At 38.1% G+C, this 26,344-nt stretch overlaps 2 protein-coding genes across 3 annotated transcripts; both read left to right on the top strand.

Moving 5' to 3' along the window:
- The first annotated feature begins 142 nt into the window (after positions 1–142).
- LOC131783787 (uncharacterized) lies at positions 143–9,103 on the top strand. The gene is made up of 11 exons (XM_059100551.2): positions 143–404; positions 2,055–2,201; positions 2,676–2,725; positions 3,420–3,515; positions 4,271–4,377; positions 4,727–4,854; positions 5,440–5,952; positions 6,039–6,317; positions 6,804–6,915; positions 7,409–7,614; positions 7,930–9,103. Exons 2-11 carry the CDS (start codon positions 2,099–2,101, stop codon positions 8,451–8,453), a joined length of 2,118 nt encoding a protein of 705 aa, XP_058956534.2. The 5' UTR covers positions 143–404; positions 2,055–2,098; the 3' UTR covers positions 8,454–9,103.
- Positions 9,104–11,319: 2,216 nt separating this feature from the next.
- On the top strand, positions 11,320–25,198 carry LOC131783853 (uncharacterized). 2 transcript variants are annotated; one of them, XM_066172712.1, is made up of 15 exons: positions 11,320–11,477; positions 12,854–13,018; positions 13,578–13,630; positions 15,319–15,408; positions 15,984–16,515; positions 17,300–17,361; positions 18,103–18,246; positions 18,885–19,017; positions 19,545–19,658; positions 20,933–21,430; positions 21,894–22,082; positions 22,612–22,713; positions 23,239–23,344; positions 23,787–23,992; positions 24,644–25,198. In XM_066172712.1, the coding sequence occupies exons 2-15, from the start codon at positions 12,916–12,918 to the stop codon at positions 25,165–25,167; spliced, it is 2,856 nt and encodes a 951-aa protein (XP_066028809.1). In that variant the 5' UTR covers positions 11,320–11,477; positions 12,854–12,915; the 3' UTR covers positions 25,168–25,198. The 2 variants fall into 2 exon arrangements, with proteins under 2 accessions (XP_066028809.1, XP_066028810.1); XM_066172713.1 differs by lacking the exon at positions 20,933–21,430.
- The last annotated feature ends 1,146 nt before the right edge of the window (positions 25,199–26,344 follow it).

Below are 26,344 nucleotides of genomic sequence, written 5' to 3'. Positions count from 1 at the left end.
AAATTAAGTATTTTACAACGGTAAGAATGGTAAAAAGGGGGCGTAACTGTCTCCTTTTATAAAAGAAAATAGAGAATAACAGGAAGAAAGGTAGATGATGAGTTTGCACAACTTAGATCTTGTTTGCGGAGATATGTCTCTATTTTTCATGATTGAAGTGAAGTAGACTGAGAGATCAAACAGCCTACTTGAGTAAAGCCGCGTAACTAACTTCTTTAGGTAGAGTTAAAGAAGACTCGATCGTGGATTTTTATTTCAAGGAAATGAACATTTTACTATACTCTTACGTGCTGTCGCCATATTGAAACTTCGCGGCACTACCCATGAGGCTTTTCGGGAATATTGTACATGATGTTTTGCAACGACTTCGCAGGAATTGTAGCTTTACTATCATTTCAAGAGAGGTGTGTATGTTTTCTTTTTTCATTTTTATTATGTAGGGTTGTAAGATGAAGTTCAGCTGGCAGTGTTAAATGGAGATTAGCAAAGCCCTTTAATTTTCCTCAGCCGGTTTAGTTTATTGTAATGCCTTATGCCGGAAGCAAATTACTTTCGATTCTTTGAGAACAAAGCAATTTCAACTGACGTTTTTTTAACGTTGAATGGCAGATAGCAGCAACATTTTCCACTGTATATCACCATCGTTTAAACTGATTCTTCGAGCCACTAGCACAACTCGATGTCCACCGTAATTTGTTTGTTGTTAGAGTCCGTTTGCCGTACTTGTACAAAGTGCAGTTGGCAGTTTTAACTTCCGTGCATTTGTGACCCAGATATTTGATTATTCAGGAAGCATCTTAGACTAGTTTCACACACGTTAAATGGAACACGAGAAGACCGAAAAACTCGTCAGTTCTGTGTATACTGAGTTAAGAAATAATTCTTGTAATAAATTTCAATTCTAAACGCGTAAACCTGTTTTCTAATCCTCGTACTGCTGAACGTGGTGGAGCTTTTACCCACTGTGATTTTTGCATATCAAGCCGGTTATTCCTGAAAGATCGGCTTGATAGGATCAACTATTCGAACTTCTGCAGAAAGGTGACTAATCAGTCTTCTATGGAGCCAGCATATCGTTTCAGGAATTATTGCCAATTTATCCAACAGATAGGGGTTATGACTTTTGCAATGTTTCCTCTCAAGGGTTTCACCTCTTTCATCCAGGTATTGTTCACTTAGTTTCAGTCAGGATTCGCACCGCAATTTGAAAAACGGTTGTGTTTGAAAATATGTTTTTTTGTCATGTAACTCATTTTGTTAAAAAGATAGAGGATGTTGGGTGTTAATAAAGATCAAACAACTTCTCTGAGGGAGGCTATAAATTTTGTAAGACAAGATTGATAATTTCATAAACATTTTTAATGCGGGGGGGGGGGGTGGGATGGTATGGAAAGAAGGAGTTTACCTCTGGGCCTCAATTGTTTGTATGTTTCGGGGTTGCTATGGATTGTTGGAAAGGAGCTTTCTTATTGTAAAATATGATCCATTCTCAAGGTTGGAGAAGTAGGGAGTGACTGAGAACAACATGAATTCAGCAGGTAGACATTTTACACAATTGGAAGATTTTCTTTGAAACTTTCACCTACACATATCAGTTTTACCCTGTGCTGCTACAAAACGTGTGAACTAAACACTAATTTAGTTTTATCTTGTCTTTGTTTGGATCAGCAAGGCAAACAATGAACTTATGGAATAAATAGAATGGTTAGGCTTTGGATCATATGGTGTGTGTAGATAACTTTGTAATGATATGTCTGTTCAAACTTGCTTTCCTGAAGTATCTTGTGTTGTGTTTTTGTCTTCCTTCTATACTGAATGTTACCCAAAACTTTGAAACTTCAGTGAAATTTACTTATCATATATAGGTCAATATTACACTAATTCAGTTGTAATTAAATTGTTCTCATCATTAATTTGTTTTTAGTCAGTGTTTTTCACCTTTTCCTCTGGCACAGGCATTAGTAACACATGATGGTATCAAAAAATTCAGTCCAAGTGAATATCATATCATGATTAATCAGTGTTGTTAGTTATTGTTTTTATGTGTACTTCAGGTACTGGCATGCTTAGTGGATGATCATCTCTAAAGTTGTCCAAAATGTCAGCTAAAAAAGTTGCTATTTCTATAAATGTTGTGTATAAAGATGACATTTATAGTCAAGAGAGTCTTATCTACTCAGGAGAAACAACCTTGCTTCCATGTAAGCTAAGTAAACTATGTCAATTTTATGTCTGAATTTCCTTGTGTTTGATACATGTTCAGTTAATTTGCCCTGCTTTGTCTTTAAATCAATGGTAAAGGGTTCAAGATTGGATAGTAATACATCACATAGCAAATAGATGTATAAAACAAGTAGATTCCATGTTGCTGCGGGTTTTTAAAGTTACTGTAAACATGTGCAGAAGATATAAAAATGTGGTGAGAAAATCAGTGACACACTTGGTTGTGTTTCTTGTGCCACTGTTACTACATTGGGACATATTCTGTGATCTATTACTGAACACATATACTGCAGCATGGAATCTATTTCTTAGGTGAAATGCTTGAGACCAATTTGACATAAGGATTTCCTTTAAATTGTTGGGTCCTCAAGAAAACCCTCTCTATCTATTCTTTCCTGACAAGGTTGCTGTTTCATTTTGAAATGCTTATTTTCATATTACTTCTGTTTCAGTAATTGTACCCCCAGCCTGGACATTAACTGGGACATCTATTCCATTTTGTGTAAGATAATTTTAGAAGTCAGTTTAGTATGATTTAAAGCAAATCTTTGCTGACTTTAACTCATAAACAGTACCTGTTTCATCATAATCAGCTATGTTTTCTTTGTTTTTATTGTCTCCTGCTGTTTCTTTTTGCAACTCCGTCCCCAACATTGTCCAAAAATTACAAACTCTGTTAGTCAGCCGGCTCCACACTATGTTTTCTTGTGCAGGATAAAAGCAGACTTCCTGGGAGGGCAAGATGGGCCCATCTCACCCCCTTGGGTACAGCCAACCAGAACACAGGATTCCCCCATATTGCCCACAGGCACTACCAGTGATTTAATAATGTTTATTATCATAATTATTGTTATTACAATATAACTTTTGAAGTAGTAAAAAAAATGCAGGAGTTTGTATTTTACTAAAGCTGCTCTAAAGTCAAACCTGTGCCTTTTGGTGATATTTCACACTTATTTTAGAGAGGTCATAGCCATTTCACTATTACAAGCTTTTTATGTTTCAACTTTTCAGGCTCTTTTTTATTTATTTCCATTTTAATTGAGACACAAATTATTTCATCTAGTAAAGTATGCTATCATTGACAGAAATTGTTTGGCAAAATTTTGTGCACACCAATATTTCTTTTGTCAGTTCAGAAATTCAGAAATACGTGTATCTTTTTACCAACTAAATTTTATATTTTGTGGTTTTAGGCCACAGTAGAGTCATTGAGTGATCATGTTTTGGGATACAAAGAAAGGCTTCAAAACATAACAGCAATGAACGTTTACTGTAGGAAGAGTACTGATGTAAGTAAGGACATTAATTTAGTGACTCATATTATTTGCCTTTGAGATACTACTAGTCTTAATACTACTAAATTTTATGTCTGTTTCTTTAAACATATATATCATTGAGGATTGATAATAATAGGAGTTAGTGAGTCTCCTTTGAAGTTGTCTCTTGGTGGCATCAGATCAAACACCCAGAGACTAAAAGACGACAAGGACAAGTCTCAGTGCTCAGATCAAAATAAGACTCTATATCAAGTCTTGAATGAAATGTCTGCCATAATATGTGCAACACCCTGAGGGAATTATATCTTTCAAGTACCTTAGTTTTAAAACTGCTTTGCAAAAGTAAGAAGCATTTAGAGCAAGTTTTACTTGGTTCTTGCGAGTTATTCGCAATTGCATTTGCAATTGCTCTGTGATTGGTTTGGAAAACTACCAGCACACTCTTGACCAGTCACTTGAGGTCTTGATCACCTATATATTAATACATTTATTAAATGAGTTCCCATAGGTTCACCCTTTTCTTTGTTCAGTTGTGATTTAACTTTGGTTTAGTTTTACAACTCTCAATCCAATGAAGACGGTTATTTTATTTGTTTTACTGAAGAGTTTGTCTCCTCCAGGATGTTCAAGGACAGTAAAGAAGTCAGAGATCACTTGAATGAATAGGCTGTAATCCTGAATATGATGTTCCTTCTCCAAGTGAAAAATATGTTAATATTTAATGCTTGATGAAGGAAAACTCACTGATATACTTTTTTAACTTATAGGAGTTGCGCTTAGAAGACTATGAATACCTTGAGAAGTCTGGGAAATTATCAAAAAGAAAAACAAGAACAAAAATAGGAGTCCTACTTCAAGACACAAATTGTCCCATGTAAAATATCCATAATTACATTAAAATACAGATCCATGACTTTGCAAAACATATTACGTACTAAATATTTTCAAAAGTATACGTGCAGTCAGGATTTATTGGGCTAGGTTGTGTTTTTGGGAAAACACTTCACTCTTGATTAAGAAGTGCCCTCCCTACCCTGGATTTTTGTTTTAAAGGGGGGAGGGAAGAGTCATGTCGGTAATGCTAGTGTTACCACTTATTTTGGAGAGTAGGGATACTTCATGCTCCGTAATCAAAGGCTATTTCATGGTATGGAAAACAGGAGACGCTTTGTTAGTTAACTTTAACCGCTGAACTTATGAGCCTGTTCATGATTCTTTCGTAGTTCCACTACGTTTGATACCCAAAGAAGAGCAATCAAATCCTCCACATCTGGTCCTTTCAATCAAGAGAAACAGAAGACAGCAAATATTTGGTCTAAATCATCCAGTGCGGGGGTTTTTGCAAGCCAAAGTAAGAAACCCCACACCGTCACCTTTATGCCTGGCCTGCTTAATTGAGTGTAGCTTAAATTTTCTTCTAGCACCTTACGTTTTACTTTTTAGTGTAAATGAAACAATTGAAAAGAATATCTTGATAGGCAGAAAACGCTTGACAGAAAAATCTATAGTCATTCTGGCTTTGATGATGTGATCGTATCTGGAGTGGCTGGTAAGGGAAGGAAAAAAAACACGTTTAAAAACAAGCTGATAACCTAACATTCCTTATCTCGCTACAAATTAAAAGCTTTAACCGACAACAACTGATGAAATAACAGGCAGGATCAGATTTTGATCTCTGCAATTCCACTTAACATGATTAACGAGACCGTTTCACCTTTCAGTCAGTTGACGTAACACGAAAAAAAAGGAAAGTCCCCCGTTCCCCTCTTATTCTTATTGATATGTCTATCCTGCCAGACAGAAAAAGCGAGGGTGCAGTAAGTGGGGAAACTTGTAGAGGGAGCTCACGAGAGAAGGTATCCTTACAACAGGGAAATTTCTTAATTATTTAAATTCAGTGCGGCAAATACTCAACTGTTTTTAACTTTCTTTTCAGAGGCCACAGGTCCTGGCACAGTTCGCACTCAAGCGCAACCATCACACAAGTTTTCCTTTTCTCCGATAATAAATTTTACGGCGCAAACTTCTGCAGATCCTAGCAAAGTTTTTCTCCCCCCAGCTGACGAGGTAGAGTTAGCGCCAACCGTGACTGTTTTAGAAGGGAAGGAACTTATGGATTCCCTCCTTGAGAGCATTATCAAATGCATGCAAATCCAGAATTCTCTCTACAGACTTGTGTTGCTGAAACTAGAAAAGCGAGCTGCCGAACCTAAAGATGAAAATGATGTTCTCCCGGGGCCCAAGGCGAGTGATGAGAAAAGCGCCGGAAAGAATCAGGATTGTGATCTAGGAACTCTCCTGTGTGAGCTCAAAAGCCCCTTAGAGGCCTTAATGCGCTCTGCAGAAATTCAAAGAGGACTTTTTCAAAGAATGGTCGCCGTGAACTCGATGATAACTGACGAATTCGCTGACCCGCCTAACGATGGCGCATCTTTAAGAGAGGGTCAAGGTGAAGAAGTACTTAACACTACATGAAAAAATTTTAAACAATGTACATTCTCAACAATTTGCTTTCGTGTCCTTGTTATTTTACAGAATCCCGTCAAGTTAACATACTGACAGTTCGTTCCGACCTCGAAGAGATCGCTTTTAAAACCAAAATGCCGTGTTACTATGCAAGAAACCCTTACACCAACCAAGAAGTTAAGGCAATAACTAGCGACGATGTCCTACATCATGTATGTCAGGATGAGCGGCCCTTAAGCTCTCGAACCGTCAAAGTTGGGACGAGTGGTCAGCGGGAACTTCCTCATGGATTTGGAACCCTAAAAACCGTGACAGGGAAGCTTTTATACAAAGGAGACTGGTGCAGAGGTAATCTGCATTGGCGGGATATTTTGACTCCTTTTTTTTTTTGCGGTATGGAAATTACCGTGAGGGAAATAACTAAATGTTGACATGGAAAGATAACTAATTGAAATTAAACGAAAATGACAACCCTCTTGAGTAAATGCAAAGGATAAATAAAGAAAAAAAAAGAGGGACAACCCTCTTAAGTAAATGCAAAGGAGTAATAAAGAAAAGGAGGCTGTGTAAGGATTGAGATGATGAACGCAGATGGTTCTGCATTAGATTAGATTGCCAAGGAGATTAGGACCTCTAGTACTCGTTCCTTTCTTGTACCCTACTCATCCTCTCCACTTCCCTCGCGTTCAATGTACCTCTTACACATCGCCATGATTCTTCTCCGTATCCTTTTAGAAGCTTTTTTCACTTCTGTCCAGGAGTCTTCATAAAATGTGCTAAATTATCAGTGAAGCGATTAGATGATGTCCTTTGAACGTATTTCTTGCACTGCAGGCAAGCGACATGGCAAAGGCGAAGGACTTATTCTATCAGTGCCGTTAGTGGGTAGCAGCCCAGGCACTATCGAAAATGGATTCTACAGTGGAGGATGGAAAAACAACATGAGGTACGTTGAACATAATTTTGACGGTGCACTCGTAGACACCATTTTCTTTCCGTAGTGAAATTAGTAGATTTTATAGACAAAAAATTTTGAAGGGTAAGAGCAAAGTGCAGACTAAGTTAACTCCTTCGAAAGGAACACCTCCCCTGATAAACTGAGAGTCCATCCCAGCCGATCTAAAGTTTTAATCAGAATAAATCTCCACTGTCTTTGGAAAGCTAAGTCCTGTCTATGATGATCTATGGGGGACTCGTTTGTCCATTAAGAAGTTATCTATCTTTGAGAGAGTTAACTGTGGCCCTTCCAGACGGGTTTTGAACGATCAGAAAAATGCATTTATAGTTATTTTTGCTTCCTCTATTTCTCTTTCCCTTCCTTTTAATATACTCTCATCCGACTTAACTCAGAATTTGCTTCAGCCCCTCACGTTAATTGTCGATCTTTTCTCGAATTGGAAAGAAAAGACTTTAGCCCAAACTACTTATTTTATTTTCAGGCATGGCAAGGGGAAAATGACGTTTGTGTCCGGGGTCGTATACGAGGGTCAGTGGCAGTATGATGAAATGACTGGATATGGGACCCTGAAGTGTCCGGATGGAACCATTCAAGAAGGGAATTGGAAGGACGGGTCGTTGGACGGCTGTGTTCTCTTCACCTGGCCACATGGTGTCACAGAGTACCGCGAGTATAAACAAGGTCAAGGTTAGTTTTAACTAGATGGCCTGATGAAAAAGTGAAATGCGTCATTTTATGGTGAATCTTTTGAAAGACTGAACGGCGAACTCATAACGAGTGAGAAAGTAATGCTAACTTTGGCTGTGGTATTTAATGGGAAAGAAAATGTGCTCTGATAAGGAGAGAAGTTGAAAGTTGTGGACACTGCTTGTGTATATGGTATGGCCGTGACGTGCGTCTTGCACCCGATACTCGATAATTTACAATATATACTGATCATTGAACTAAGTAAAAAACAGTTGAAAGTTGAAACCTTTATCGCTTTTTTGAAACCTTTTCCAGGTCAGCTGCCTTGCTCTAAAATTGACAAAGAAACTGCTGTAAAGCTTACGCAGATGAGTCCCATTAGATCCCAGCTCCTAGCACTGCGTGAATGCGCGGCTGAGTTGAAGGACGAGAACCTGGCTCTCAAAGACGAACTGAACACATTGAGAGTAGGACAGGCTGAGTTAGACGAAAAACATGAAGCGGCTATTTTGGAACTTCGCCAGTACTTTGATGGTCAACGTGAGCTCGACTCTGAAAAACTGCGAAAAGAGTTCGAACAGAGGGTAAAAGATGCAGAAGAGAGCAAATCGAAAAGCTCCGAAAGAATACGAGAATTAGAAAAGGAGCTGGAAGAAGCCAAAGGAGGGAGACTGTGCCAGATTTGTTTTGAAAACCCACGCGACTGTATCATTATGCCCTGCACTCATTTGCTGTACTGTAGGACATGTGTGGCTGAGCATAAAAGGAAAGGTGACTCCCGCTGCCCTACTTGCCGTGGGCCTATCTCTGGAGAAATGTTGTGTAACGTGAATCACTAATCAGGGAAAGTTTTAAAGTTTTAAAAGTGGACTCAAGTGTTAGTCATTACTTCTCCTAAACGAAAGAAAAATTCACCAGTCACGTAAATTTCTGGAAACGAATCACGCCTCGCGCTGATTCGTAAGTTCACGGAACACGTTGCCTCGCTTCCTGGAAAATTCACGCATCACATTAATTTTGGCCTTAACCCTTCAACTCCCAAGATCTTGTTAGAAATTTTCTAAACTGTCTGCTATGCAATTCATATGATGTTATCTCGGAGAAGTTGGTTTTGCATTAACTAATAATCCCTTATTGATGTTTTCTTTATTCTCATCACTCGTCTGCTTGATATTATGATGATAATGTAGGGAAAAATTCTGTCTTGGTCACTCATGGGAGTTAAACGGTTAATTACAACCACGTAAAAAACCCTTTGGCACCCACCTCTCCGGAAAAAACTACACTCTATTCTATAAGAGCGCGTACAATTTGGCTGAGTCCAGATGTTCGAACCTACTTTTCAACAGCGACTGAAATGTAATCACCGCTTGGCCATGGAAGGTCTGGGTACAAGACTAAATTAATCTTCGTAATTTATGCGACGTTGCATTACGGAATAGATCTTTTAGTTTTGAAATAAAAGATTTTGTGACAACTTTGGTTCTAACATGGGCATGTCATCCATCGTCTGTCGTCCAGAATTCATTTTTGGGTTTTAACTCATGCCATCTGTGGGATCCCCAGCCTAGGGAAGGTACCTTTTTTTGTTGTGGGTGTGTGTGTGCGTGCGTGTGCGCGTGTGTGTGCGTGTGTGCGTGCGTGTGTGCGTGCGTGCGTGTGTGTTTGTGGGGGGGGGGGGGGGGCTGGGGCTTCGGAGGGAAGGGTCATTAGTAAATTTTTCACAAATTGGGGAGGGTCAAACCTGTTTTATTCGCAACCGGGGGAGGGCCACAGTTTTTTTGGCAAGGAAAAATTACTTCTTGTCGCTTAGTTGAGTCCTATTTGTTAACAAACACGCGAAGTTTATAGAAACCTAAAACTTGTATATACAAGCAAAGCTATAAGCCAAGATTAATCTAAATTATTTTCAGGTGTCGAAATATAATATTAAAAAACTATCTTCTCCCAGCTAACATAATCGTCTCTCTCGACCCGTGGCCGCTTTCGTCCATATTTTGACGGCGGTAATGTTTCCGCGCGGGGTTCTGGTATAAAATTAGTCACCGGTGACGATTCGTCACTTAAGCTACTCAGGCTTGAACCGACAACTCGATCTACTACATCATTTTGCGAGTCAGTTTCAACCTCGGAAATTGCGGTCACTTGTTGCTGCACATTTCTCAGTGGGGGCTGCCGAGGTTGTCGACACTCCATTGAATCGTACAGCAAGCTGCCAATGTGCGCTTTGATCATTGCGACCTTTTCAGCTTTCTACCCTTTGAAGGTGATCTTGTAAGAGGAAAAGTACGAGGATAGCTCGTCCACCCTCAAGGACGACAGCTTATCGGAGTTGTACAGTCCAACGCAGTCAATGTCACTATACTCCCAGTTCAGCCGTTCCGTTCGCTCCCTTTCAGTCTCCCCTTTCTTTTTCTCCTGGGGCATTTTTATCTCGGCAAGTTGCTCAACATACTCTGCCACAAGCTTTTCGGGGACAATATATTTATCTGAAAACTTTCTAATAGCCACGCTGTCGCCACTAACTAGTTCACTTTCCTTAAACAATCGCTTAATCTGAGCTCGAGGCTGGAAGTCGTCCGGCTCACGGCCATTGGTGGGGGGTTGCATTCCAAGAGAGAATGGAAGTTTGGTAGTTTGCCATAGTCGGGATATGGTCGTCGAGTTAGAAGTGGAGCGCTGGTAGTCTTATCCTTCTCATCCTTATATAAACTTAAAGTTTATATAGTTGGCCATTTCGCTCTTGACACGACATATAAAGCTGCATGAATCTCCCTGCAGCCGCTGGATTATCAGAATTCACTAAAGCCAACTTGTGATTTATTGCTTTCAAAGCCTCGCGAACTTCCCACTGGCGCTTTCTTTCAGTCACGAAACAGCGGCGAAAGCTTCCTTGTATCGACAAGTGGTCCAAAAGGACAGTTAGAATTTTGGCAGAATACTATTTTAGAATTCAGTATATTCGCCCTTTGGGTTCGGGAACCACCCCAGGTCTTCATCTTTCCACTTCTCTGGACTTGCACTTTCACTTGTTCACGCACCCGATGTGCCACCAACAGAGTCAGATGTGCCACCAACAGAGTTAGATGTGCCACCAACAGAGTCAGATGTGCCACCAACAGAGTCAGATGTGCCACCAACAGAGTCAGATGTGCCACCAACAGAGTCAGATGTGCCACCAACAGAGTCAGATGTGCCACCAACAGAGTCAGAGGAGTAGCGGGCATCCTTTTTAGAATGGCGAGTCGGCAAACAGCCACAACAGCCACAAGTTGCTCCATCTGACCTCATGAAATCCTCGCATTCACCACAAGCGCATTTCCCTCTTTCTATACCTCGTACAGCCTGTACCCTTTTTCTAAACACATTGCCCATTTTCAAGTTTTCACCGTGCAATCACACGCCACGCAATTAAGTGCTTTGTGCGCAGACACGTTATGTGAGTTACACTTCAGTTTAGTTATTTTCACTTCCGGTTATTTTTGTCTTGGAGGAGGTGGGGGGAGGATCAGATGTTTTTGTGTAGGTATTTGTGAAGAGTCATACATTAATCCATTTTTTTTTCGCAAAAAATTTCTTAAATACCCCGATCCCACCCCCTCCCCCCCCCCGCCTAATAAAAACGTACCCTCCAACCACTGCAGGAGCTAAGCGCCAGGTTCTAGTTCCATAAGTCCTTTCGGGCTGTCTAGTGTGTAGGTTGATACCCATGAACTGAGAGTTTTCAAATAGTTTTACGTACACTTTCATGGATGGCGAACTTCCGATAAATCTGCATATTTTGGGGATACAGTGGATAGTTACAAGTGTGTATGTAAAGATTGCTTTCAGTAATTTGGCTTGGTGTTGGCTAGCTTAAACCTGTAAGTATTTATAATAATCTCAGCCGTCTACCCGGAAGTGAGTTGTGTTCACTTTTGGCTAAAGTATGGGGGTGTTTAGTGTTCGTTATTTTTCGTTGTGGTGTTTAGGTCGCTGATTTTTCATGATCGAAGAAGAGCTAGAACATGTCAATGCAAATTTCGAGCCACAACGAAGTCCTACTGAACAATCCAGCGAGGAACGCTAAATAGGGCAATATCGCTGAATCAGGAGAAATAAGCTTGCCTTATAGTATAGGACAGCGTTATCTTAGAATTTGAAGAATGATCTAGGAAATTAGTCTCTCTGGTACTGTAAATTTGTCAAAGAAACTTGTACTCCCCAAATTATGACCTTAATCTCTGTGGAAGCTTCCTTCACTAAGCCCACCCACCCAAAGGCTCAACTAACAGGCATGTGTTGATTTGAAGTTTTCCAGTTTAGCTATTTTTACCGCAGGAACTTCTTTCTCTTGTTTTGTGTCAAGCAGTAATTTTTCTGCACAGTTTTTAACTCCTCTAATGTTCGCATTCTTTTTACACCTGTGAGAATTTATCGGGCATTCACAATGCATTTGCATGCTAGCTGTGATTTACTACCAAATTGAAGGCATATATCTCAGCACAGTGCAAAAAAAATTAAACCTCAACTTAATTTTTCCAGTCAATGTTAAAATTAATACTCTAAAAGTCATGTTCTTTAAATCTTTGGAGTTAAAATCGTACTGCTGTAAAACACTCTTGTCAAATTGGGCCTGCCCAATGCAACAATCTGGCTTGCTTGAGGGAGATAATTTAAATTCCCTGCAGACAGTGTAATCAACAGTTTTCATCTCAGACTGTAGATGACGTGATACACATATGACATGATATGCATACCTTCTCCTAAAGAAGAGGCTGCCCTTTTTTTAGGTGAATGGCACCCTTTTCAAGCAAGTTATTGTTCTACTGACAGTACAATAGTGATTTTGAAATAGTATCTTGCACTATATGTTGAATATTTTTATTTTACATAATTATATTTGATGATCTTTGCTCTGAAGAGCCTCTAATATAAAATCTAAACAAGAGGTAGAAATTATCTTTCTCAATGTGTTTTGAATAAAGACAATCAATATATGATCCAAAAGTAAATTTTCATGATTTACTACTTCAAGCGACTACCACATATAACCTAGATTAATATGAGTGTTTGCTTGACAGTAGGGCATCAATGACAACTTAGAGAATAAACTCTCTAATAAGTTGTTTATTTTTTTATTTTATTTTGTTTTTATTTTATCAGTGTTCATGAAGATCTAGATGTGTAATGTAATTAGAATGACTGTTTTATTATTCACTTAGATCAGTCATGTTTACTCTTCTCTCTTCAATTTCAGGAACATTTGGGAGATTTTATTGACTGCAGATAACCACAATTGTGCACTGTCTGTAAGCAAGAATGGCCTTATCCTTGGAAACAGCTTTACATGTTGTATTTGAAGATGACAACTGTAGTGAGCCAGAATTATTTTTATACTCAGGAGAAACAATTTCTACTCCCTGTAATTATGAAAATTTATTTTGATAATTAATAATTATTTATTAACCCTTCAACTCCTGTAATTGATCAGGACAGATTTTCTCCTTATTATATCATTCTATACAATATCAAGCAGACAAGTGATGAGAATATAGAAAATTATCAATTATGGGATTATTAATTGATCCAATAAAAAATTCCCCATACGAACCTAATGAAAATCATTTGGCAAACAGTAAGGAGAATTACTGATGAGATCTTGGGAGTTAGAGGGTTAACTAGTCTATACATAACATATTTATACTATGTGCTAAAATTGGCAACATGTGACTCATTACTGTTGGTACACTTAATTACAGTTCAATTAATGTCCATCTTAAGTTGTAAATTATGATTAATGATTCAAAGTTATGGACAGGGACAAGCAAAATGATTTCAATAGGAATTTCTTTTCATGTAAGGGCATAAAAAATTCAGATTGAGGCAAGTTTGACAAATCTAAGGCAAGGTGAAAATAGAAAATTTTTATATGATAATGTTGATAGTTAAATGCTTATGGCATGTTTTATTTCACATTCTAGGTAAAAAGCTTAAGACATGGGAGACAATTGGAACGCATCCAATACAGTTTCGTGTAAGTTTTTCTATGTAGTAGCAGAGTGATTATTAAGTCATTATCACAATTCACTCTCAATGGATGATTTCCACCACTGATGGTACTTCAGACTGTAATTGCTCAGCTTGTGACAAATTTAATGATATGGGTAGCTATGCTAAATTAGATATTGATCGACCATCCCACACTCTTGATTTATGATGGAAAGGATTTAAAAATGGTGAAAGAGGTATCATTTTTGTAATTATCTGATCCATATGATATTTTCTGTACATGATCTTATTTGGTCTTACAGATCCAATCTGATTGTTGGTCTAAATTAAGAAATATTAATATATACTTATTACATGCATTGTAAATTTAAGGAGCCAAGACAATTAAAAATTGTATTATTTATTGTTTAAATTCAATTAAGATTAAAATCGCTTCCAAAAAATTGTTTATTTTCTCTTTAGTGGTTTATGTAACTTAGCATTGAATAGCAGCAAGAGACTCACAAGTTTCAGATCTAGTCTCTAGGATATTTTTGTAAAGGAAGTGGGGAGTTAATTACTAAAGACATGTGACTGTATGGTTTTATAGATTATTTAAAGACCTTTAGTGCATATAGTTTAGTTATCTTGTCACTTATGCCATCACAACCACTGGCTTCTGTAATATTGACAGATAGTTTAGAGGTTAAGGAACCACTAGGTGTTTGTCTGCAGTGATAAATTTTGTGAAAAAAAGTGAGATGACCAAAAAATGGTAATGTGCTTCTGCAGATAACCAAAATATTTGATTGGTTCTTTAATGAAATTTCCAATTCTTATTTCAAAACAATGTTGATTTGTTTCATTGCATTCAATCTTTTGTTTGTTAATCCAACCATTTTTGTAAACTTTTTTTATTGTCTTACATGCCATCTCTTTTTTTTTCTATTGTCAGTAGTAACTTTACATTCAGAAGTTTGACTGAACAGTGGCTTAGATGATTTCTAAAAGTGAATCAGCATTAAGCTGACTCTTGATGAGTCTTTGTACCCATAGAGCAAATACTGAAATCAATATTGGTTCCAAAAAAAGCTTGCATTCCTTTAGCTATGTTAACCATCAATATTTTTTCACACAGAAACAAAATGACTAAATTTTTACTCTAACAAAGTCTTTTAGAATTGCAATTCAAAATGATCATGAAAAGATTAAATTAAAACAAGAAAAGAGGATGTTTGAATTATTGCAACCCTGAATTTTCAAAAAATAACACAATATTTATGTTTTATTAAATTTTCTTTGTGAAAAAAATTTATTGAACTTAATAAATATATGAGATAAACCACGATTGTAAAGAAATTGAAAAAATGGGATATGGTCAAGGAGCTATTTTGAGTGAATTTATTAATTTGCTAAATATTTCAAACAATTTCATGTACCAAGCTATTAACAGAACTTAATTTGTACCTTTACTTAATTAAAGATATAGGTAACATTAAATTCCTAAAATTTTTTTTATTTCACACTCTTAGCCTTGCTTTGGAAAATGAAAAATAAATTGTAGTACCTCAATAGTGATCTAGTGAAGGTATTTTTTTAATTAGTTAGATATTTTCTGCAATTAACATTCTGGTAAACTTGAAAATGTTTCGGTGTTAAATTGCTGTTATTGATGACATTCCATTCCCTAGTTTATGTCCTTCTTTAATTTTTGAATGACTGTTCTTTTTTTAGACCACAGTGTCACTTTCCAGTGATGTACAGTATAATGAAAGATTTCAAGTCATAACTATGATGGATGAATATGCAAACAAGAGCATTGAAGTAGGTTAAATAGGTTATCAACGTAGAAATTAAGGCTCTGAGTATTTGCTCAATTTTTTTGTAATTCCATGAGGCATCTGATCATGATCTTTTATTAACTTAATGATATATAATTACAAATGAATAAAGGGGGTAAGTTTCTAAAGAAACTGTGGTGCTGCGTCGGTGGGAGAGTATAGCAGGTAATTTAGTGTTAACAACTGGGTTGAAAACGTAAATTGGCCACCGCAAAGAGTAAAAAAGCTGACGTTTCGAGCGTTAGTCCTTCGTCAGAGCGATTGGACGAGGAGCTAACGCTCGAAACGTCAGCCTTTTTTACTCTTTACGGTGGTCAATTTACATTTCCAACTCAGTTGTTGACTCTAAATTACCTGATATTAATTACAGCTGAGTATGACTTATAAATCGAGTATGTCTATAATATATCATAGGAAATGATTGTCCATAGATGTAAGAGCCAATAAATCACTCATTCTGGCTCCCTCTCATTATGACTGCTGGAGCATGAAATCTCAAACATAGTGACTTAAGGATAGCTAACTTGTCCTTAAGTGTAGACGTTTTAAATTGCTCAGGAGTTGCGCTTTGAAGACTATGAGTACCAGAATAAGACTAGTGCCCAGAAAGAGCCATTTGGAAAGAGTTCTTCAACCACGTGCTCCTCGTCTGCTACTGATAGAAATGAAAACTATCTTTACACCTGCTCTGGATGTAGTTCTTTTTCTTCCTCGTCTGGCTTCCGTACCATGTCCTCTAGCTCTAGAAAACCTCGCAGTTCTCGACTGAGCTATTTTCCCCACTCGACACCTTACAAATTTACGTCGTCAGTGTATGAGCACAGCCCTTGGTCACCAAAATACAGTCCTTCGTCACCAACATACAGTCCTTCGTCACCAAAATACAGTCCTTCATCACCTACCTACTATCCTACGTCACCAAGCTACTGTCCTACGTCACCAAGCTACAGTCCTACGTCACCAAGGTACAATCCTACCTCACTACGCTACCGTCCCACGTCACCAACCTACAGTCCTTCGTCACCTAACTACACTGTTTCATCCAGCTTTTCTGCAGCTCGTTGCAATTCATTTTGGTCGTTTCTGGAAGGTGAGGGGCTGAATCTTTGTCTATTAATTGTAAATGTTTTAGTTTGGTATCAGCGAACTCTGGAGACTCCCGAGATGAATTAGAATATTTTTTTTAAAATTTGTTTTGACGATCTTTTCGGAAATATTATGCGTAGGGAAGATAAAGGAGAGAGACACTCCCTTATGGGCCGTATGTCTCAGTTATTTTCAGAACACTTTAAATCCATGCACACGTCGGAGGGTCTTGGAATAAATGTTCTCGTGTACGAATCTTAATCAAATTTCACGCGATATCTAAGCTACACGCGTGACTTAAGTAACATCATTCCTGAAGAAGCAAACATATTGAGTCTAAAAGTAACTTAGTTTCAGTCTCGTTTCTTGATCTTCTCTTGACTTGGTTAGGAAATAGTTGAAAAAAAAACACCTTTGCAATCCTTTACCTCCGTGAAAAGTTCATGGTTACGGTACAAAAGAGAATTATAAATCAAAGTAACATGCTTGAAATGGGTACTAGTGAGTGTTATTAATGCCAGAAATTGTTATCCAGTTGTAAAGTAGGTCTAGGCAAGTACTACTACCTTAAAGTGCAGTTCTTGTGGTTTTAAAAGGGAAGACTTAAGCGGTTGCAGTTTTATTTAGGCGTTATCAATTTTCAGCGTCATTTTGTTTTTACTACCTGTTAGCTCGTTTCCGTGAAATACAGTCAGTTCTTAGAAGATAACGTCTCGCTCCTCGATGTGACAGAAAGTTAATTTCATCCACGAAATTGCTTTTAGTTTATCTTCCTTTACGATTCACAGGATTCGATGCCGCAAAATGGGACCCAACTGACATTGAAGTACAAATCAATGAAACGTACAAGGTAAGTTATTACTGAGGTTAGGAATTGAAATTTGAGTTTTCCCTGGTTCTTCTGTCAAAGAAGAAGAGCAAGTACGCGCACAGTACATCGGCACGCAGAACTATTTTGCCTTCTGCTGAAACATAAAAAGCTAATAAAATGGCAGCATGATGAAAGTTAAAGACAATTGAGGTCTACCTCTGACAAAGCCATACTCGGAAAAAAGAAAATCTGAATTCTCACGTAAGGAATGAATCCTATTGTCTTCCAACTAAAATTTTGGAAGAAGTGAGGAAGGGGCTGGTGGTGTGAAAAGTCACGAAACTAGGTCAACGCGACAGTCACCCTGTATGCTGCTACAATGGATAGTCGACGTTAACGGTGTGTGTTGTAAGCCTTGTGCTCAAGGAGAAAGAGTATTTCAAAATCCAAGACTGTGGCATACTTGTCACCTAAATTTTTAATGAAAAGAGGTATGATGTTCAAACTGAACTTTTTGCGACCTCAAAATCCAAAAGAGGGAAATGGCATAGGTGGTTTAATCGACGAGGATGAAAAATAAGGAAGGAGTCAGTTATAACTGTGTAGGTCCGTAGACTATAGAATTGTGAATGAGAAAAAGTAGAGCATGGTAATAATGAAGTGGTCGTATATTCTGTCAAAGGGACATTCGTTCAGCGAGATTCATACTTCCTCCTTTTTCCCTTGCATGTGTAACACTGACGTGACTCTTTTGATTTGGGTACGATCCTCTATTCACAGGCAGGTAAGAGGCTGATAAACAAAAAGGGTGTGGTGCGCTCAGTAAGTGGACGCCAGTGTTTAGTGAAACTATACGATGAATACCACCCGGTCCTCATCTCGATTGAAAATATTGATCCGGTGAAGTTATCTAAAAACGACAAAGTAAGTATAGCTAAGTTACTCTCAACATCGCTCATCGTATTTTATTAGTCCGTATAGAATTAACTTTTTTTTTCCTTTTATAGTTAGCATCCTTGTTGTTGTTGGTATTTTGGGGCTTATGGGGTAAGAAAAAAATGGCGAACAGAAAATCTGGCTGAACAATAATTATCTAAGCGACCCGTTACACGCTTATTAATCAGTGACTAGACTCCCTGGACAGGACATGATGATGTTCTAATGCTGAATTCTATATCATGTGTATTGCATTCCTATTTCATTCAATTGTCAGAATTCATATTTGGTTTCGATATACATCTAGATCTAATGTTAACAACTGGGTTGAAAACGTAAATTAGCCACCGTAAAGGGTAAAAAAGCTGACGGTTCGAGCGTTAGCCCTTCAATCGCCCTGACGAAGGGCTAACGCTCGAAACGTCAGCTTTTTTACCCTTTACGGTGGCTAATTTACGTTTTCAACCCAGTTGTTAACACTAAATTACCTGCTATACCCTCCCACCGACGCAGCACCACAGTTTCTTTAGAAACTTACCCCTTTATACATCTAGATCTGCTTACTTGGTTTTGAAAAGGATATTATTTGGCTCTTCACTTACCCGTAATGTCCTTTAACTTTTAAGAGTAAAATTATGTTCGGAGATGGCCGTTCAAGAAGAGGAACATTAATCAATATTGACTACCCTGATGCAATTGTTAAAATGGAGGATACTGAGGAACTGAAGATTTTACCGCTAAAATTCCTTGCTAAACTTGGTAAGCTAAAATTTAATTTTGATGTTTACATGTATTTGAATCGTTTTATCAAACCGTTAAGATATTAGTCATATTTGATAAGTATTAAAACTTAGTGTTTTCAATAAGATTTGAAGACGTTGGCTACCTCGGTAAAGCACCCGTCGGCGAATAATATAGAAAACAATTTGAGTCAGTATGTTGTTGGAAACTCAAAATTTTTTTTTCGCTGGAAATGTATGAAATGTATGCTGGAATATATGATAAGACAATATCTGATCATTTTTGTCAAAACTTGTTTACAAGGTGGAAGTCGATCGACTGAAAGAACTATCGAAGATCTCGAGGTATTCTGGGTCACACTTCGTGAGTTTTCTTGAAAACTTCCAAACTATACCCGGCAATTCACAACAGAATACCCACCGGAGCGCCGGCGGGTGCCAAGTCTTATTGAAAGCACTGGGCTGAAACGAAAAAGAATCTTTGGCTAAAGTGTTGATAATTTTGATGAAATGTTTCCATTTTTAATCCGTTTTGTATTTAATTAGGTAGAGACAATAGCCAGGTTCGTTCATTTGAAACCCCAAGTATAAAGAAAAGAAAGGATAAACCCTTGAAGTCGCTGTTTGACTCCGCCGTGAAAGAGGAAAATGCAACTCCAAGTGAGTAAAAACTATTGCTCAGTAGCACTTTGTTTTATCAACACTTATTTCAGTAATATATTAAGAAAACTGATTGGTTTCGTATTTATTGGCTAGACCAAGAGATTACACCCTCTTAACAACAACAATAACAATAACAACTACAACGACTTTATTTGTACCCTACATTAATTTTCATAATACAAAAAATAATATTACATGAAAAAATACAGGCTACCTGTAATAACCTAGGTCTAAAAAGATAGGGCAGCCTTACTTAGGTTATTAATAAATGATTATATTAAAGGGTCAGGTACCACACACGCACACACACACACACACACACACACACACACGCACACACGCACACACGCACACACACGCACACACACGCACACACACGCACACACACGCACACACACTTCACAAAACACGTAAAGAGAAAAGAAAAAGCTCGTAGAAAAAGAAAGGCGAAAAAAGAAAGCCAAGTATTCTAGTTTTAAACAATGGAAAGCCTGAATAAACTGTAGTTTTGGTAAATCTGCAATTAATATTTCGCAATAAGAATTGGCTTAAACTTTTTCTTAAAACGTTTGAGGGAGAGAAGCTTTATGTTGGAACCTTATGTTGAAAATTCCATAATTTGTTTTGGCATAAGTCATCCTGGAGGACAACCTAGTGTTATGTCTATGTATGTCCCTGACAGGATTGAAAAAAATATCAAAGATTGAAGGTAAAAGTTGGTAATGGAACTTATACATAAACACTGCAAGTTGAAGGGTAATGATATCACACAGCTTGATAAAATTCAAGTCTTCAAATAAAGGACTTGAGTGTTCAGTGAAGCTGGAAAAGGTCATTATTCTTATAGCTTTCTTTTGTAATATAAATAAAGTTTGCACAGTTCACTAATAGGCATTACCCCAAGCAATTATACAATAATTTAAGAATGGCTCTACTAAAGTATAATACAGGCTTAGCAACGTTTGATTAGGCACATCCCTGTATTGCAATCTTTTTTTTTCGAATCCGGATCAATTACTTGAAGTGTATCATGGACTCCTTTGATGCGCCATTTTATTTGACCTGGTCATCCGTATCAGCTCAAAAGAACATGTCCACAATTAATTGGGAACGAAAGGATTTTTTAGAGACTACAACATTCTGAGCACTATTTCGTTTAAAGATCGCGCTAGTCTCGGCAGGTTTTCCTCCAGATGGCTTGAAGTTATCAAGCATAGGTTTGTCCTCACAACATTATTTAAACTAATGTAGTGCCACACTTGTCTCGCCAGTGATCATAGAGTCCAGCGCAGAATCAGTTGACGCTAAACAACTACGATCATCTGAACAAGATTTTTTCCGCGAATCAATCGTTGGTCTCACCTCGAAAGTCAGTGCTCATCCGCGAGTTGAAAAAGAAACGGGTCAAATGCTAACAGTTTCTGAAGGAAAACAGTTGTCAGAAGCCCTGCTGAAGAGCATCATTAAGTGTATACAAATCCAGAGCTCCCTCTACAGACTTGTTCTTCTCCAAATAGCTGGTCGTGCTTCATGCTCTTCAAGCCAACCTGACACCGATGTCCAGGGAAGTGTTCATGCCTCAGATGAACACGAGGCTTCTGATGTGAGCAGTACAGGAGAAAATTGTAAACATGATACACAGGTTCTCCTCAGTGATCTGAAACAACCCATGGAAGCTTTGATGCGTTGTTTAAGCATTCAAAAAACACTTTTTCAAAGATTAACAGCAGTCAGCTTGGCAACTCTTGAGCTGTCGAGTGGCAGTTTAGGTAAAGTGATACAGTGTAGATGATTGATAAACTAATTGATAAACGTTGTTTAGAACTGGGTATCCTAATTGAAGTTTTTTCTCTCTCCGATGCTTATGTTAACAACTGAGTTAAGGTGGGCATTTACTAACGCGGTGAGTGCTAGTCGTTGTCTTACCCTTCTAGAGAAAAACCAAGTAATATTATATTGACCAATCCGGTGCATATCCTGTTGTCGTTTATACTGTGAAATAATATTAAACATACTAATATTAACAACAATCACATGTATGGAACGAATGTCAATTGAAACTTTAGAAATTTTATGATAGCCTTTCTACGTACTGCCGAAAGCCAAATCACGCCCTTCTCTAGGTAAGGTTGGCCCTCAGGTGGTACTCAGTTTTTCGGCATTAATTTTTTCAGTGTGTTGTTCGGCACGTTTAGTGTTTCCTGACCCGTGACCATGGCGTCCTTTTTGCAGAAATGAAAAGCAAGCCACGGGCAGACATTTTGGCGGTGCAATCTTTTCTTGAGGAAGTTATCTTTAAGAACAGAGTGGAGTGCGGATATGTACGAAATCCTTTTACAAATAAACAACCCAAAGCTTCCACTACAGAGGATGTGGTACAGCATGTATATTACGATAAACTACCGTTCAGCGGAGCTGCAGGTACAATTTTGGTTTAGGGAGCGTCAATTTGTCACAATGCGCTTGTTTCCTTTGTCCTGTGTGCTTCCTTTGGATATGAAGACCAATGTAGGATATTTAATCGACAGTTGAAATCGACGGTTAATGATTATTTTTTTCCTCTCCGAGATCCACCAGACAAAGAAACGCTAAGAAATGGCGTTGATGTGCATTTCAAGTTAAATATGACTCCATCTGTTCCTATTATAGGTTGCCTGAAGAGGACTGGTACTTAGTATACAGTCAAAACGTAGCGCTTCACACTGGCAACTTCAATCTCGTGACACACGTTAGAACACGTTAGAAAATTTTTTTCTTTAAGTTTATCAATGCTCCTCTTCCGCTTCTTTCAAATCTCGTTGCATGAATGAGGGAAAAAATAGGAACCAATATATACTTAAGACCACTTCTGAGTAGTTTTTCATACTTCCATTGTGTTAGCAAGGTACAAAAACTACATAGACATCTTCAGGTAAAGCTTATCACTTACTGCATCGTTATTTTCTTGCAGTAACCAACTACAATGCAAGTAGTCAAAGGAAACTTCCACATGGTCATGGTAGCCTTAAAACGGTGATGGGTAAAACTTTGTACACAGGAGACTGGTGTAAAGGTAACGCTCAGTCTGGTCAACTGTCCGGCTACTGTTAGAAACTATTCAGTACTATTTAAAAAGGCTACAAAGCGAAAACTGATCATCGGTATTTACATCATCGTCGATGAAAAGCGAGGACAATTACCTCTGTCTCTGTGAATCATCGTTGACTGTTATTTTGCGTCCCCGTGTTATTTTTCATACCTGATAAGTATCAATTAGTGTTTCATTATCGCACCCTATGTAACTTGAGTCTCATTAGTAGTCTTTATTTCTTCACGAGCTGAAAATTACGTATCTTAGGCTACAAAGTGAAACGTAGTAAAAGTAGTAAAAAGGTCAAAAATAGTAAAAATATGTAATGTAATTCCATCCCTACTCAAAGATAATGCAAGGCCAAGGCATGTTAATCGCCCATGAACAAGACTTAACACTCAGCAAAATGCTTAATTTTGAGGAATATTTAATGACTGGTCGTGCAGTATCATGCGCAAGAAAGTGTAACTCTTTAATAGTAATGGAAGATCTCTGTTTTGCACACAGGCAAGAGAGATGGGATGGGTAAAGGTCTCATCCTTTCTTTGCCTTGCGACAATCTAACAACAGCTAAACATGGACTCTACAGTGGTGGATGGAAAAACAATATGAGGTAAAAACAAAGTACGGGCTGCAGTACGCAGATATCTGCTGAAAAGAGATATGCATTGACGTGTTTAGTAGACGACTTAATCAAAGAAACAATCACCGAGATAACCAAGAAAAAATAAGTCCAGTAACAGCTACTCAATGAGAATTAACACTTGTGTTAATGCATCTCTAAGGTCATCGCGCAGAAAGAAGACAAAGAAATTGGTTTCAAATGATCGAGCTTCGAATTTCCTGTTTCGGAAAGACTTGTAAGAGCCTCAACTCGTTTCTGACTAAGTACACACACCAACATAGAAATATAAGATGGTTCTAATTTACTGAAAAGGGCGTAATTTGCTTTCAATTTCGCTTTTACACAGATGTACTTTCACATAGACTATATATTCTATTGCTTAGTTCAACCGAGCCTTACGTGTTGATGAAATTGTTTGGGCCTACTCTAGGCATGGTCATGGAAAGATGATGTTTTCTTCCGGTGCTGTATACGAAGGTGACTGGCAGTACGACAAAATGACCGGCTATGGGACTTTGACGCTTCCGGATGGTGCTGTTCAAGAGGGGAGTTGGAAAGATGGGTGCATAGATGGATGTGTGCAGTTTACTTGGCCTCATGGAGTCACTGAGTTTCGAGAATATGATAAGCGTCGAGGTTAGTGCTTTAAACCACTCGATTGTTTTGTTTAAGTGAGAACAGATGTTCACCTCACGACATTCGATGTACATTTCAACATCATCAATGGGTTGAACTAAAATTTAGCCCCGCGTTTCGATAAAAGATGTTTAAATTTGAGAGGTGTTTCCATCATATAACGGGCGTAGTTTAATTCATTTTGATCAAGATCTTAAAGTAACTAAGGAGAATGTTCTGCCTTTGCTATAGCATCTGCAAATGGTAAGATGCTCTAGTCTTCTCAGATAAGGATGATAAACAGTAGTCCCCATCTCATCGCCTGCATCTATACCGTACTGTTGGCGGGGTACGTTAAAGAACCCGTGTACTTCTCGCAGAGTAGGTGACGTTGCTCTCAGTGTTGTGTTTTGGCCTAGTTGTTGTTTTACACCGGATTCCATTTAAACCAGCTTTAAGGCTGAGCTGGGCCATACCACAAATAAAAAAATGAATGAATAACTAAATATTTTCCCTATAACCAAATATGTTGGATTTAATTTATAATGAATAGTAAAGAAATTGATATTGAGTTAAATTATAAATTGATTGTTATTACTCGGAAAGGGGGACTACTCCTGGTATAGAAGTAAAATTGTTCTTTTTTTATTTATTTTGTCGTTTGATCCTCAGGTCTCCTGTCTTCCTGTGCAATCGGTAAGGAAGCTGCTCAGAAGCTGTCTCAAATGCGTTCCATTCAGTCCAAGATTTCAGACATGAGTGAATGTGTAATTCAGCTAAATGCCGAGAAACTACGTCTCAGTGAGCAACAGAGCATGCATAAGATGGTACAGGCTGAGTTGAGAAGTCATTACCACACTGCTATGTTTGAAATTCGTGAAAGTTTTAGGGAGCAGCTAGAGCGTGACTGTACGGAAAAGCAACAAGAGTTTGAGAAGAATTTAAACAAAGTAAAAGAATCCGAGGCGAAAAGTGCCCAAAAAATTCTCGATCTCAAAATGGAACTCGAAAAATCCAGGAGCTCTGTGCTTTGTAAGCAGTGTGCCAAACAGCCTCGTGACTGCCTCATCATGCCCTGTGGCCATTTTTTGTACTGTAGAACTTGTGTAAAAGAATTAATGAAGGGCTCCTCTATCAAATGCCCTTCTTGCAAGCGGGATGTCACCGCTAAACTTTTCTGTAATCTTGATCATTAAACCATACATTCTCAATAAATGAGAAAACTATTGTCGTTCAATCTATACTCGAGTTGTAAACCAAATCGAACTCAATGTATAGTCATTGTATCATTGTAAATGTTAAGACAATTGTTTTAATATTTCTTACGAATAAAATGATTTAAGAAACGTAAAATTCGTTTTGTAAGAATGACATTTCTTAAAGTTGATCTTGTAATCTGATCGTCCGGGTGAGATTCGTCCTGAGAAGTACTGTTGCCGGTTGTAGCGCCTGACGTTTCGTTGTTGTTTAGTTGTACATTGTGGAAACAGGAGGACGACAAGGTGACCGATTACGAAAACACCTTCGCAGCGTGGAAAGAAATGACAAGGACGCACCCAAACCAGTCGCTGGACACTTTAATCTCCATTATCATTCTAAGAAATATATGGCCGTTTGCGGCCTTTCCCTACATCTAGGCAGTTCGGAAAGCCGCCAAAATTTGGAACAAAAATTTATCTTTCAAATAGGCACTCTTAATCCCCACGGTATCAACGAGCGCTTTTCATTCAACCAATTTATTTTTGTTTTTCTCGTCACCATATAACGTAGCTCCGTTTTCTACATGTAATCCCACACACAACCCAGAATTCCTCCAATCGCTCTGCGAAGGGCTAAAGCTAGAAACGTCAGCTTTTAAATTCTTTATGGTGGTCAATTTACGTTATTAACTCACTTGATAATACTAAATTACTATGTTTGATGGTACTTTATTCATTTCATTTCAAATTGGTTAAAGATAGTTCCCATTTTAACTCTTTTAGGCCGTCATGAGATATTTACTTGATGAAGGACTTCGATCACCATATACGTACAAAACTCGAAATAATACGACAACGTTTACTTCCACGTTTACCATTGCTTGTGCCACTTGGTGAAGAGGAATTACGCTTCTAAAGAGGCGATCGTGGGATTATCATTTATTTTCCGAGACATTAGGTATCATCTTTCATCTATTTTAGCCGAAAGAGGTTACGCCAGTGCTAATAGGTGAAGGAGAATATACAGGTAATCAATGAACAGTTGGCTCGTTTATCGCTGTATCAATGTCCGATAGCGGGAATGGTAACTTCGTCGAAGCGGGAAAGGAGGAGATTATCAATTTATTCAACTAAATCTTTGAAATAGAGACGGTCATGTCATGTTCAGCTTGGG

This window comes from Pocillopora verrucosa, chromosome 9, assembly GCF_036669915.1.
Source record: "Pocillopora verrucosa isolate sample1 chromosome 9, ASM3666991v2, whole genome shotgun sequence".
In the NCBI taxonomy this organism is placed as follows: Eukaryota; Metazoa; Cnidaria; class Anthozoa; order Scleractinia; family Pocilloporidae; genus Pocillopora; species Pocillopora verrucosa.
Note: the sequence above shows the minus strand (reverse complement) of the source record. Positions and strands in the feature narration are given on the sequence as shown.